At 40.7% G+C, this 15,348-nt stretch overlaps 1 protein-coding gene across 6 annotated transcripts in view; it reads left to right on the top strand.

Annotated features, from left to right (window-relative positions):
* Nucleotides 1–15,011, top strand: part of CACNA2D1 (calcium voltage-gated channel auxiliary subunit alpha2delta 1) — a 318,569-nt gene extending 303,558 nt beyond the window's left edge. For 2 of the 6 annotated variants that reach the window (XM_087967845.1, XM_087967844.1), the window contains 5 exons: nt 504–559; nt 638–767; nt 2,810–2,922; nt 5,418–5,497; nt 13,821–15,011. In XM_087967845.1, coding sequence (XP_087823971.1) covers nt 504–559; nt 638–767; nt 2,810–2,922; nt 5,418–5,497; nt 13,821–13,937 — 496 coding nt within the window. In that variant the 3' untranslated portion in view covers nt 13,938–15,011. Of the gene's footprint in view, nt 1–503; nt 560–637; nt 768–2,809; nt 2,923–5,417; nt 5,498–5,646; nt 6,040–7,622; nt 7,712–8,393; nt 8,653–13,820 lie in introns of those variants that run through there. The other 4 variants (XM_087967842.1, XM_087967843.1, XM_087967841.1 and 1 more) reach the window with 4 other exon arrangements.
* The last annotated feature ends 337 nt before the right edge of the window (nt 15,012–15,348 follow it).

Genomic DNA, 15,348 nt, shown 5'->3' with positions numbered 1-15,348 from the left:
GCCCTGCCCCTCCCAGGAGTCCCCACACGGACTGTTTTGTATGCCAGGTAAATACAGAGTGCATGTGGAGGCTCAGGGAGGGTGAAAAATCGGCCTCCCAGAGGCTCCAGAAGGCTGGAAATGGGCTCACCATTTCCAGCTTCTGGAGGGCCTTCAGAGTCCAGGGAAGGCCATTTTTGCCTTCCCGGAGGCTCGAAGAAAGCCTGCAGAGCCTGAGGAGGGCGAAAAATGGGCCTCCCTGAAGTTCTGGAAGGCCAGAAACAGGACTCCAGAGCCCGGGGAGGGTGAAAACTGCCCACCACCCCACCGTGGTGCAGGAGGCGGACTAGGCCGTGCCCACACAGCCACTCCTACCACCCAGCAACTATGCAGAGAACCGATTGCTGAAATTGTTGAAGCCCACCCCTGAATCAACAGCACAGGAAATGTAATAATTCTTCATTGCTGGAGTTGCTCTAATGGATACTGACGTGGTTGTTCTGTGTCATTGTTTGTTGACCTAGGTCTATTTTGCAGCAGCTAGTCTGGGGGCTGACCTTCCCACGTTTCCTTGGGGCAGGTAAGTGAAGAAGCTGGGGAGAGAGGAGGTGTCCATCAGCAACTTCACGCAGAGGTGACCCTGTTGTTTGTTCCACAGTGGAAGTGGAAGAAGAGGATTTCAGTGGCTTCCCATCCAAACAGAGTTGTATCACAGTACAAACACAATATTTCTTCGGGTCTGACGATAAATCCTTCAATGGCATTCTGGACTGTATCAACTGTTCTAGGTAGGTGTCACCTCAAAACCACTTAACGCATTTCACCTCCCCTTTAATAATGTTCAAAATATAGAGATGCAAACAGAACAGGTGCATAAATATGTGAAAACATTGCTTTGCAACAGTATATGGAGATTCTCAGTCATCCAGGTCATGGTTATCCCAAAGGACAGGAGGAGGCAACTGGAGAGCTCTTCAGGAGAGCTGAAGAAGCTTCTTGGATGAGAAGCAAAATGTCTTCAAAGAAAAAACAAGAAAGTCCAGTTGCCTCCTGAAAAAAGCACCTTTGGGACAACGATGACCTGGATGGCTTGGAATCTCCATAGACTTTTAGCTATTCACTTTGGGATGAACATCCTTCAAATCAGAGTTGGAAGGGACCTTGTAGGTCATCTAGTCCAACCCCCTGCCCAAGCAGGAGATCCTACACCATTTCTGACTCCCATCTGTCGGAAATGGTGTAGGGTGTCCTACTTGGACAGGGTTGGACTAGATGACCTACAAGGTCCTTCCAACTCAGATTATCTGTTATTATTATCTGTTATCTGGTGTGGGCATATGAATGGATTTCCAGAAAAAGAAATCAGGCTACAGGAACCATTTGCACTATTCAGGTGACCCTGAGGACATAGACAAACCTCCAGGTGGCCTCAATGACACTCTAAAAGAATGCAAATGACCAACTGTCTGCAAGGAATAGAAATCCTTCCATTCCCCACCTTCTTCAGCTTCTTCAGTCAGAGCTGAAGAAGCTTCTTGGATGAGAAGCGAAATGTCTTTAAAAAGAAACAAGGAAGTCCAGTTGCCTCCTGAAAAAGCATCTTGGGGATTGCTTTGCAACCTATAAAACAGCCATGCGTTGTGTGTCCCCCTCGCAGAATTGCTGCTTTTAAGGGACTGCAGAAAGAGGCTAGATAGGTGCTCTTTTGAAGATCAAATTCTTCACAATTCTTCAAATCTTGCACAATTTAGACATACTTCAATAGCACATGTTTTACAGTCCTTATTACAAAATGTTGTGGAATAGAAGGGGTGAGAGGCACATTAGTTTGAGCATGAAGGTAGCCATATCCCTTTCAAGGGTCAGCATGATGCTTTTCATAGGGTTGCAGCTGAAGCAGGATGGTCTCAGCTGCTTCATGAACCTTCTTTGCAAGTCTGGGTACTCTTGGAAATAATGTGTCAGGCTCCATAAACCAAGAAAGACACACTGATTCTACCAAGCACATTTCTTTAGTGTTCATCGCCTAAAGACAGAATCTTGCCAAACTAAAAGCATGCTAACACCCCCTTAAAGCATATACTCTGGGAACTGTTAAGGAGGAGCTGTCTTCACCCTCTTTCTCTCACACAAATTTCTCTGAGCTGAGTTGCCTCTTGCTCCTCTGGAAACCACTCTGGAATCCAGACTGCACTCTATCACACAACGGTGCCAAATCACTATTGCAATTGTTCCAGACAATATTTGCATGGACCTTTGTTTGTGTTCTAATACTGAAATTTTCTGGATCTCAGCCAGGGGTGGGATTCAAATTTTTTAACAACCGGTTCTGTGGGCATGGCTTAGTTGGTGGGTGTGGCTTGGTGGTCATGTTATTGGCTGGGCGTGACCAACTCAACATCACTCACATCGAGGCACGCATCTCCTTGCTTGGCCTCTCAAGACTGTGGGGATGCTACAACAGTTGTAAATGTGAAAAATAGTCATAAGTCACTTTTTTCAGTGCCATTGTAACTTTGAATGGTCACTCCACACAAGCAAAGTACCAGCAAAGGAGGGGGGGAAAAACTCCAGAGAGGTTCCTGAGACAGGAAGTCTAGTCCTGCCAAGAATGCAACAAGGGTTAACGGAGAGGCAGTTTCTGTAAGCAATACCAGAATGTTTCCTTCCTGCCTTCCTTACAGGATTAGGCCAGTAATTTCTTCTAACAACTGGTTCTCCGAACTGCTTAGAATGTTAACGGTTCTAGTAAATAGGTGCAAACTGGTAGAATCCCACCCCTGATCTCAGCCTTTAAACTGTTTGGTGTCGTTTGGCTTTGCTTTCTCAGGCTTTTTCATGCAGAGAAGATTTCCAACACCAATTTGGTTTTCATCATGAGTGACAGTAAAGAATTGTGTCATCATTGTGATGCAAGGCCATTGATGCAAGCCGAGAAGCCTGGTATCCTTTCCTGCTTGAGACTGGATTTGTATTTGCTTACAAGAAGAACATTGGAAACAGATGGAGAATCTGTTTCTAAACTATAACCCATACCAGTAGTTGTTGTGTCTGGTGTGGATGTGATGCGATGTTATTCCATACCAGCTTCCTTTCTGTATGGTCTTAAGATGTTCATTACCATTGACTGGTTGATTGTTTGTGTTCCATTATTTTATTTTAATTTGTTTGTTTGTCAAGCATGTATGAGAAAACAAGTATAAGTATGAACGTAACATATAAATGAATAAGTATAAACAGGTATAAGTAGATACATCATAAATGAGTATGAATAAATGGGATCAGAAGGACAGGGCCGGCTTCCGGTTTGAGTTTCTTCAGCGACAGACCGAAACCATGACTCTGCATGGTTTCGATCCGTGCCCTGAGCTGGCTGGTTTCGGGGCTAAGCCACCCCGTAGAGGTGGTGAAGAAGGGGGAGACTGCCTGCAGGGTTGAGGAGAGCCGCATCTCTCCTCCTCAGCTAGCCATTACTCCCTTTCCCAAAGGTGGTTTCAGCGGTGGTCAGTAATGGCCACCACAAAGAAGAATTCAACCAGAAAAGAATGTGCAGGAGGAAGATAAGAAGAGAAAGTTTTGGTTGACTGGGTCAAACAGCAAAAGCAACAAATAAGGTACCCTGGAATTGAAACTATTAAAAAATAATAATAACACGGTTCCCAAAGAAGATTTCTAAGCAGTGAAGGAGAGAGAAAAGGGAAAAGATTTGTGTTTTTTTTCCCTCTCTTCCGATACTGACAGCTAAGAGACTTAAGCAAGGAATTGGAAAAAAAATCCACTTTGACATTAAAAGGCATTTAATGCTGAAAATAAAAAGTCAAAGGGATAATAAAGATTTCTAGATAATTAAAAGCTTTTGAAAACAGGAAAGGAGAGAAAAAGAATAAAACGGCAGGATCTGGAAGGGAGGAGACTGCCTGGAATTAAAAAGAACTTACAGTAAAATCTCAACATGACTTCCAAAAGATACATCTTAACTGAAACATCGCAACAAAATATTAAAACCCCAGGAAGAGAAAGTGAAAAAAGAAATAAGAAGAAACAGCTTGGGACTATTTGGATTATTTGGTGATCTCTGGATTCTTGGTTACTGCATTTGAATGACTAAAATCAATCAAGTGGTTGTTTAAAAGTGTTTAAAATGGCTCCACTTTTAGAAGAACTGAAAATGGAACTTAAAAAGTACAAAGAAGATGCACAAGAAGGGAGAGGTTCTTTTGGCTTCGTATTTCAGTTCTTGGAAACGGAGATTTGGAACTATGAGAAACAACAAGAAATGCCTGCAGAACAAGAAGATTGGGACAAAGAAAAAGCTTTAATGAACAAGTAATCTTAGGTGGGGGGAAAAAAGGAAAGGGGGAAAAGAGAATGGAAAGTTTAAGATTGGGAAAGACAACCCAAAAAAAGAATAGAGTGAAAAATAAGTATAAAATCAGAAAGCAACAGAAGAGGGAAATGCAGAATTAGAAGTAGAGAGACAAGGGGGTAAAAAGGGGAGGGAGAAGAAGAGGGGGAAGAAAGAAAGGAAAAGAAGTTATAAAGGACAGAAACAAAATATAGAGAAACAGGACCTATTTAGAGATAATGGGTGAAAATCTAGTTGAAAAAGGGATTCTGTAAAGGTACATAAGATAGTATTGTTATATTAGAAATAGAAATAATTTCAGAAAATATGAAACAATGTATGATTAAAATGTTTGATAAAATAGCTATCGTAACTTAGTGGAATGCTTGTCAATGAATAAATGTAACAAAATGAATATTTAATGATTTATAAAACATATGTGAAGAGAAATAAGGGAAAAATTAAGTATGGAGATTTCCATGTCTTTAAGGAAGTATGACATTTAATTGAAAAAAATGTTAAAGATGTTAAGACTTTAATGAATATTAATGATAGAACTGAATTGGAATGGAATGAGGGTTTTAATTACATATATTTACAATCCTTTTTTTTAAGAATATGGTGTGTATTATAAGAATGTACCAAGCAGAATTCGATTGGAAGTTATGTATTATGTATTACATTGAATGTCATAACCTCAAGGTATATATCGAAGTTTAAATAAGAGTTGAATGGAAAAAAACAAAAGATATAAAGGTATCATACTCTAATTAGTAAATACAGGAGAAAATTTGTTTAATGAGAAATTGAAATTGAAACAGAACAGACAAAAATATAAATATAATGATTTGAGATTTAGATGAGATAATCAAAATAAAATTGAGAAAATTAAAAGAGGGGAAAAACTATATAGAAAATGCAGAATAGTGTTGGTCTGCTCGGGGCAGTCTTGTGTTTTGGGTGAGGGGAGTTGCGAGGAAATGTCAATAAACCCACTAAACCACAGTTTTGTGTGTGTGTGAGTGAGCAGGACAGTACACTGTGCAGTATAAGCAAAGGGAGAATGGTGTTGTGTTCCTTAACTGATGGGTAGATGAAGGACCGAATCCTTGTGAGATGGTTCAGCATCCCAGATACAGGAAAGGACCGGATGCTTGTTTTGATGACGCTAAAGTAAGTCTTCTCTTCTTTCAGATATATGGTCTTTCTTTTTTTCTATTTCTCCTTTCCTAAGAACAGTTTCCATCTTTAATTGACTTTACTCTGCCTCTCTCTCTCTCTCTCTCTTCTCTCTCTCATTACACATACTGCTCCCGTTCCAGATCAGAACCCTTCTAATGCAAATGTGCTCACAATTAAACTTAAAACTGATGGCTGCCTTTGTTTTTGGAGCTGCCTTGCCTTTCAGCGATTGTGCTTTCACACACAATTCCTATCTTTTTTCAAAAAGAAAAAATAGGACAGTCTGTGCTGGCTTTCTGTACACACAGCCATGGCAATCTTCCATGGTGTCTTCAACAGCCTTGAAAACTGAACTTTTAGATATTGTGGGGTTGTTGTTTTTTCTCCTTTCTGACTCATGGGCATTGTGCATTCCTTCCCTGTTCCAAATCTCTTTATTCGTGGGCACTTTGTGAATCTGGAGGAGACTCTGTGCCTCTCTGTTTCAAAGAGGATTCCTTGTAAAAGGATGGTAGGGATCATGATGACACGGATATAATTACTTAATTTTGCTCATGTTATGAAATACCCACGATATTTTTTTAAAATAAAAATAAAAAATTGGTGTCTTCACAATTTCTGGAATCCAGCAAAGCAATTTCAGGAGAAATATTTAACTTTGACAGAAAAGGCTTGATCCAAGCTAGATAGATAGCAACAAAAGAGACTCTACACACACGAATGTGTGTGTGTGTGTGTGTGTGTGTGTGTGAAAACATCACATATTGGAACACAAAGATTATCTTGACTTTTCTGTGTTCAACAGGGGAGTCATCCATAGAATATACATACATACATATTTGTGTGTTTGTGTTTTAAAATACCACAAACCAAGATTATCTTGACTTTCCTCTGTTCAACAGAGGAGTCCTCCATAGAAATTCAGATCAGCCATTTACAAAGCATGACATTCATGAAAACCCATGATTTAAAGAATTTTTTAACAATGTTTTCCCTTTTTTTAAAAAAATGGCACACACAGTACTTGTGAAATCAAAGTTCTCTATCTTTATTTGGGACTAGCCGATAACCCGGCATTGCATATTTATTTATCCCAATCCTGTATTAGACAGGAAAATCCTGTAGTCGGGACTCACACTGTTGTACTGTCTCTCGTGTAGCATCGCAGTTCTTCTATTCCTCCACAGGAGGGAACCCCCTTGTGGAGTACTGTAAAGCCGTTCCCAGGGCAAGTCCACTGTGCTGTACAGTAGAAGCCATTTTAAGGCTCATACCCCCCCCAGGGGATGTTAGGGGTGTCTTGCCCCCACAGTATTTGTTTCCAGAGGGTAAGCCATCTGTGTACCAAGCTTGGTTGAAATTGCTCGAGGCATTCCAGAGTTATGGTGGAACACAAACACACAAACACATACACACACACATATTCAGTCTTTGCTTTACAATGCAATAAAGTCTCTTTCTTTGGATGGGTGGGTGGGTTTAAACTAGAAGACATCCAAGATCCCTTCTAGCCCCACGAGACTTATGATTCTGTGATTCCATGGGTGTTTCCCCAGGTCAAAATTTTACAGCATAAAATTTATATATGCACTGAGAGCATATGCACGAAGACAAATTCCTTGTGTGTCTAATCACACTTGGTCAATAAAGAATTCATTCATTCATTCATACGGTCCAAGATTTGTATTTACACATTCAGTTTAGGTTGCAACAAACACATATGTGTGAGAACCGTGTGTCAGACCACACGTTTGAGCTGTGAAAATGTTTAAGACACGAGAACTTCTGCTCTGCTGGGAACAAATAGGAAGGAACAAATGTGTCCTCCGTGATCAGCAACACTGGATACTTGTGTTTGAACGTACAAGGAGTCTTGCTTACTAGCTTGATGTGCTCTTCTTCTCTATCTTAGTCATGTAATGGTAGCATTTTGACATCTTGGCTTAAGTTTCCTTTTCAGTTGTCTCTGTAAAATTCTTCGCTTTTTCCTTTTTTTGCTTTTCACATGATCTCTTCTATCGGCCAGCCAACTTTGCATGAAATTTCATCTTCTGTGTGTTTCTTTCTGTGTTCCTTTTCCTTTCCTCTGTTTGCGACTTTGCCCCGTTACTAATAGGATCAGCCTCTTTGCACAAGGAGCTTCGCCACTGCCATGACGCCCACCTCTGTCTTCATTTTTCTGCAAGTTTTCATGTGGTGTGGATGGTCAGTTACTTTCTCTAATTTTGCATTTTGTTTCATTTCCCCCAACCCAAAAGTTGTTGTTTTGCAAGAATACAAATGTAATTAAGAATGTATATAACTGATGACATTAGGAAAGGGATGACTGATAGATATAGGCTTGTTCAGAACTTGGTTTCTCTCAGAAAGAGGTTAGGAACTGGTTAAGACCTAATCCAATCCTTTCCTTTCCCTTCTTTTCCCTTTCCTTTCCTTCCCCATCTATTTACTTCCTTTCCTTCCCTTTCCTTCCCTTCCCTTCCCTTCCATTTACTTCCTTCCCTTCGCTTCCCCATCTATTTACTTCCTTTCCTTTACTCTGCTCTACTCTACTTTCCACATTTCCTTTCCTCTCCTCCATTCCCTTCCTTTCCTTTATTTCATTTCACTTCCTTTCCTTCCTTCCTTCCTTCCTTCCTTCCTTCCTTCCTTCCTTCCTTCCTTCCTTCCTTCCTTCCTTCCTTCCTTCTTTCCCTCTCTCCTTCTTCCTTCTTTCCCGAGAAAATCTTTAGTTACTTCAATTTTTTTGGGGGGGGGGGCATCAATTCACTTGATTCAGTTATTTGTTCTTCCAATGTACAGTCCTTCTGCTCTCTCTCGCTCTCTCTCATGGTCTATTGGGATCACCACACTAGAATTTCTATTTTTATTTCATTGTTTTTTGCAGATCTTTAATTTTGAGGCAGAAGGGATAGACCATAATTCAAGGAAGGGACATAGACTTTACACTGTTAACATTCCTAATCCAGTTTTTAGTCATTTTCTGAAGAAGAAAGATCTCCTGGTCTAACTATGGACTTCTGCTTGTCAATTAAGAAAGCATTTGACAAGATAGAACTTCTGGTCTGGCTCCACTTCTCATTCCTATTATGCATCCATATGCTATAGTCCCTGAATTTATGCAGACAATATGGATATGTGAATCAGCCAAGATATAATTTAAGGATTCGAGTCAATTTAATTAGAATTTTCATTTTGACTCAAAGAATTGTGTTGAGTCAGTCTGAATTTGTGGTTTTTGAACATCACTCAAAAGGATGATTTAAATGAACTGTTCTTCACTCAAAAGTTTGCACAGCTGAAATAGATAATACTTTGAGTTTGTAGAACGAATACTGTGGAATATAAAATCCGCCATAAAATTGTAACAGCAACAAATCAGCAACCTAAAAGAACATAATCAGTCTGAAAATAACTTGGCTTGCTTAATATCCAGAAAAAAACATAGCTGTATGTTTTCAGAAGTGCTGTCTGCTAATAATATACAAACATTGGAATCAACAGCATTTCTTGACTAAAGTAAAACATAGGAAAACAAAAATAAAAACACAATGTACAGATGATTACGAGGTTGTGATTTTCTCATATCACTTCTATACAGATAGATTCTCAAAGATGAGAGTCTAAATTTGTCTTCCATGACTTGCAGTTTCAAAGGATTAAACTGTGGGAGTGGCACTAGTTGCAAACTAATTTTTTCCCAGAAGCTAAATTGGCAAACTTTCTCCCTCAGTTTGTCTAACCCAATAGGATGCTACCGTACATAATTCCTCCAGGTTATCTTCCCATTCCTCCTCCCAATCTCAAGAGTTAGGCACAGGTCCAAGCAAAACATGTGGCTGTTTTCCACATCTATTTTTTGAATCCCTCAAACATTCTTGAAAATGCTGGTCTTTTGCTTGCTTTATGCCAGATTGCTGTGAATAGAATGTGGAATATGGAATATGGAATATGGAATAGAATAGTTCTGAAGCCAGTCAGAAAGGTTCATTCTCAAATTAGCTTAAAATCCTCTGTAGATTTCTTTGGGACTAAAGGGTGCTTTAATTCAATGAGTCTAAGTTAAAAGGCAACAGGAACAGATCCAGCTGTGATCTGGAAAACTTTCTTTACACATGGCCTCAAGCAAGTACAATAACCCTTTATGTGAAAAGAATACAGCACTATTTCTAGTTCTAACTTGAGAACAAACTGAATGCCATAGGGTAGGGTAGGGTAGGGTAGGGTAGAATAGAGTAGAATAGAGTAGAATAGAATTGAATGGAATGGAATGGAATGGAATGGAATAGAATAGAATAGAATAGAATAGAATAGAATAGAATAGAATAGAATAGAATAGAATAGAATAGAATAGAATAGAAAGATAGGATAGAAGATAGGATAGGATAGTATAGGACAGAACAGAACAGAATAGTCATTGTTACTTTGAACAGTCACTAAACAACCCGTTGTAAATCAAGGATTACCTGTAATGAATTTTTACTTTCCAGCAGTTCTGGAGAATCATATCTTTGACTAAGGACATTTGTAGAAGAGTTTGCTTTCATTCTGCCCATATTACAAAATCACTAGAGGGAGTCATCTGGCTCTAAAAACCTCTGATAAAACATGGCTTGCTGCACATCTACATTAAGAAAAATGCATTTAATTATCTTCAGATATATATATTTAGATATCTGATATTCATTTGTATTGACATTGTGTTCCTCTAATCCATGAAAAGATGAGTTGGTGATATCTGGCATTGGTTTATCTTCATAACCATAAATATGTTTACTTATAGCTAGCTGGTTTTAGTTACTTTACATATATTCCAAGTAACTCCACAATTGAGAGGAATATCTTCCTTCTGAATTGCCAGAAAAATTAACCTGGTTTTTGTTTCCCATTCATTTGGATGCCCATTTCACTTCCCTTATTATACTCAGTCAATAAATACTCTCTGTGCTTCACATCACATTGCACTATGTGAAATAGTTGATTAAAAAAAGACAAAAACATCTGGATAGTGGATGAGACAGCAGAAGAGAAGAGAAAGAACTGGGGAGAAAACCCCACAGAATACGAAGACCTACAAATACAAGTAGACCGATCGTGGCAAAAGAGAGTAAAGCTAGTCTTATTAGGTGCCTGGGGTGCAATCCCAAAACATCTGGAGCATCATTTGAATCCCATCATCATCATCATCATCTTTTAAAGACCCCACAATCCCTTGCGGGGTGGATTCTGGCCAACTGAATGGAGCTAGCAGAGTGTTTGAATGGCCAGATGCCTTTCCTGTTGCCAATGCGGAGTTTTCTTCAGCAGAAATATTCTGAGTGTGCCCAGAGAGAGAAATATCTGCTTCTATCTAGGATTGAACTCACAGCCTCCTGATTGTGGGGCGAGAGCTCCACCTCTAGGCCACCAAACCACACCATTTGAATCCCATCGGCATTGACAAATTCCCCATCGGTCAATTGCAAAAGACAGCTTTAGTTGGAACAGCTGACAACCTGCCACGATACCTCTAACACCGCCAAACAACCATGTCTGTCTATCCCAAGTCCTTGGAGAGGACTTGATAGGTTAACAAAACTGCCAACTCCAGTCTAAACCTCTGGCTGACTGTGCAACCAACCACAAGAATAATTTAAACTCTTTATTGAATCTCTGCAGTGGTTGATAACCAGCAAACATGGCTCATCCTTACTTTTGCACAAAGAAAGGCTGGACAATCTATTCCACAATATTGTGGTTGAAATAAGTTGCATGGTGAGTCAGAATTTTTTTTCTTAGCCCCGGGATACATTTTGTTTGCATTTTTTTTTTAAAAAAAAAATATGATTAACGGCTCATTGGGTATTCCAAAAGTACCTTATTTCCAAACTTCTGAGTGCTAAAGGATTTTGTTTGGAACTTTCTGAAAATAAATAGCTTCCTTTAGCTTCCTTTCCTCTGAGTCATTTATATTACATTTCAAGGCACTGTTCTACATGTGACATGAATACCAATAAGGTGACCTTACGCACGCTATTTATTTTTAAAAACCAACATGACGTTTTTTCCAATATAGACAAATAGCATGCGGTGGGTTAGACAATTACTCACTCCGTGTGTGTTTGCGTGTATGAGCAATTCCTTATTGCTTATGCTTGACAAAAGCCTTGTCTTTCTTTGCTATCGTATCAACCCAACACTTCTGCATCTAATTTACAGTAAGGAAGCAGAAGCTCAAATACTTTGGCCACCTAATGAGAAGAGAGGACTCTTTGGAATAGATCCTGATGTTTGGAAAGATGGAAGGCAAAAGAAGAAGGGAATAGCAGAGGATAAGATGGTTAGATGGTGTCATTGACACAATGAACTTGAGTTTGGGCAAAGTGGAGAGACAGTCCACGTGTTCTGTCCTCAGCCTCACCAAAAGCACTCAGTCAATTCTGAGTCCCGGCAAAAACATTTTTATTTACACTAATGTGAACTATTTCATTCACAGTCAGCCAACAGCTTGGCAAACAGTCTCACGAAGGTGGACTAATTATCTCAAGACCTTTATCAATCCTGGAACGCTTCCCAGTAAATAGTTCCACACTCACTGTTGGCAGGGAAGGCTGGGTTTACAGACAAATCTCCCCAAGGCTGGAACAAAAAAAATGACCAAATGAGCAAGTTGTTTCCTGCAAAAGCCCCCTCCCCTTTTGCTCCTCTTTCAATCCTGATGGGAGGGGCCATTCACTGTCCACTTGTGGCCTTGCTCCCACATTGACCCTGAGTTCTTAATTGCTCCTTTCTTTTAGCAGCTCTGCCCATGCGCAGGCTGGGAACCTGTTCCAGCTGCTCCCCAGCCTCACTGCTATCTGAGCCTGAAGGCAGCTGATGACTGCCAGCCCGCCCTGGCCCCATCTCTGCCTCTGATGCAGAGCCCTCATCCAAGCCTTCCTCAACCTCCAAGACTGGCCCAGGTTCCTCCCCAACCTCCTCACTACCGTCTGACTCTGCTGCCAGCTCCGCCAGTCATGGGCAACAACACCATGGGATGGCAAAAGTCAGACGTGACTTAGTGACTGAACCACAACAAACACATCTACAGATTATAAACCAGACAAATCCAGATCACAGTAATGTCATTAGAAACTGGGTGGTGACTTGGTGGTATAGCAGGTGAATTTGGGGAGTCTCCACTAAAGGAATACATCAGGTAAGAAAGTTCTAGATTGGGTGACTTGCTCCTCTTAACTTCAGGAATACTAGTATTTTAGGGTCTGTTCAGAAGCCAGTGTCTGGATTCTGGCAATTGCCCTAATTAAATCATGAGCCTTGAGCCTAGTTTCAAAAGAAACCCAAAGATTTATTAGGAGCAACATGACCGGCATTAATCTGTATGAAGCCAACTCTGAGACATGTAATATACTATCACCTATGACCAGGGGTGGGATTCAAATTTTTTAACAACCAGTTCTGTGGACGTGTCTTAGGTGGTGGGCGTGGCTTGGTGGTCATGTGACTGGGTGGACGTGGCTTGGTGGTCATGTTATTGGCTGGGCGTGGCCAACTCAATATCACTCACATCAAGGCACACATCTCCTCGCCTGGCCTCATGACTGTGGGGATGCTGCAACAGTCGTAACTGTGAAAAATGGTCATAAGTCACTTTTTTCAGTGCCATTGTAACTTTGAATGGTCACTTCACACAAGCAAAGTACCAGCAAAGGAGGGGAAAAAACTCCGGAGAGGTTCCTGAGACAGGAAGTCTAGTCCTGCCAAGAATGTAATAAGGGTTAACAGAGAGGCAGTTTCTGCAAGCAACACCAGAATGTTTCCTTCCTGCCTTCCTTACAGGATTAGGCCAGTAATTTCTTCTAACAACCGGTTCTCCAAACTGCTTAGAATGTTAACAACTAGTTCTAGTGAATAGGTGCGAACTGGTAGAATCCCACCCCTGCCTATGACCCTGTCCCCCCAGTCCCCTGGGTGTGTCATATATCAGATTCTCCAACAAAACAATGTTCACTCTCCAATGAAGGATTTTCATGGGCAAAAGATCCAGTTGCCTAGGCTACAGTCTCCACAAGATAAGCATGGAATGTGCTTCTGGCCTTCATCTGCCATCAGGCCTTTCCCCCCCTCCTTCTAATGTCAACTCGGAAACAGGTATAGGAATGATTTACGAGTTGACAGCCTGATGGTCACATGGCCCCACTCAGTGAGACTAAATTGCACAAAAGGGTTCCCAGTGAGAAGACTATTGGGTAAGAAGTCAATATCTACTGATGTTTCAGCTCATTCTAATCTCTTTTTCTCCCTCCCTCTCCCTCTCTTTCTCTTTTACCTACAGGATGATTCAACAGAGTGTGGTGGAGTCTCTGGATTGAGTCCATCACTCTGGTCTATGGTAGGAATCCAGTTTATCCTCCTCTGGATGTTATTCGGAAGCAGACCCTGTCAATTATGACCCCGAGAAACCCCAAACCTCATCTAACCAACCAAGATCCTGCCAAAATGTTAGCCCACCATTGTCATTCAAGGAAAAAAAAAGGGGGGGTCCAGTCTGCTCCAGCTGCGGATTCCATGGCGACCCCAGTGACTCGAAAATCTTTTCGGGAGGGGGGAAAAGGCACTGGAAGGCACCCACCACAGCTGCATGTTGGTGTGTCAGATCCGTTAACACGCATGTGTGAATGCTTCATCATCTAGGCCATTCAGAACTGGAATCTGTATGTGCTTTACTGTGGAGTTGCAGGGTTGGGAGGGGCAAAGTCTTCTTTTGTGTGTGTGCTTTTGAAGACTCTGTGTTTAACCAAAAAGGGCTCCCCTTTTAAAAGATCACCCCTATTTCTGTTTGTTTGTTCAAACTCGGTTTTGAGTGGGTTGCGCTCCTTAAACATTGGAACGCCTGATTTATAAAGGAAAGGGGAAAACAAACTTGCCATTTCCTTCGCCTTCTGGTTTAGAATACTGATTATTTATATGCCTGCGTTCAACTAACTCGACTTCATTTCACGCCGGTTCACCGGTGGTCAAATCAACCATAAACCAACACCGTGATTTAAGAAAAACGCAGAGACTTCTTCACGACTTCTCCTCCTCCTTCCATAACCATTGCTCCCACTGCCAACTTCAAGCCCATCAATGCAACGGCGTTAGCACACCTGAAAATGTTTCCGAATCCCAGGAATTTAAAACATTCTAGAGGGGGAGGGAGAGGGAATTAAAACGATGGTCAGAAGGCGGCAACTGGTTTTAAAGTCCAAAAGGACTTTTTTTAAATGAAGAAGAAAAGAAAAAAATGCTATAATGTTTTATTTAGGAAGCAGTGGTGGGCTAGATGTCAACGATCTGGCACATCGAATTGGACACCGCGAGACTTTTCACCATGGTGTAAAATGCCTTATAACAGATCATCTTTGTTTTCTAAAAAAAAAAAAATCGGATTTCATCATTTCATGAACGGGATGCAAAGTTGTGAAAAAGGCAAGCTCGAAGCAAGCAATGTCAAAATGGAATCTTTTTTTAAACAAAAAACAAATTTCATCCCAGTATCTTGCTCAAGCTGTTAATGTCCGTGTGGGATGCTAACCTGTTTTCACCGGTTGCAAAGTCCTCCAAAGTTTTCAACACACAACGTTTGTGAATACAAATGTCTTTTGTGAATATATTGAACGTTGGTTTCTAAGGGTAATTTTTGCATGATGACGAAGCTGCTATTCTGTTCAGGAATTATTATTTTTTTCCTAGATTTTTTTTCCTTTTCCTTTTTTCATGTGTAGAGTGTAGTTTATTGGAGAGGTGTTTGTGTGATTTTTCTTTTCCTGCTGTGTGAGAAACCAAATATTGCGGTGTGATGCAATTGAATCTTAAGTTAC

This window comes from Notechis scutatus, chromosome 6, assembly GCF_049901735.1.
Source record: "Notechis scutatus isolate UNSWTSFEM ecotype Mainland chromosome 6, rNotScu1.2, whole genome shotgun sequence".
Lineage (NCBI taxonomy): Eukaryota > Metazoa > Chordata > Lepidosauria > Squamata > Elapidae > Notechis > Notechis scutatus.
This window is presented reverse-complemented; position numbering and strand designations above follow the sequence as displayed.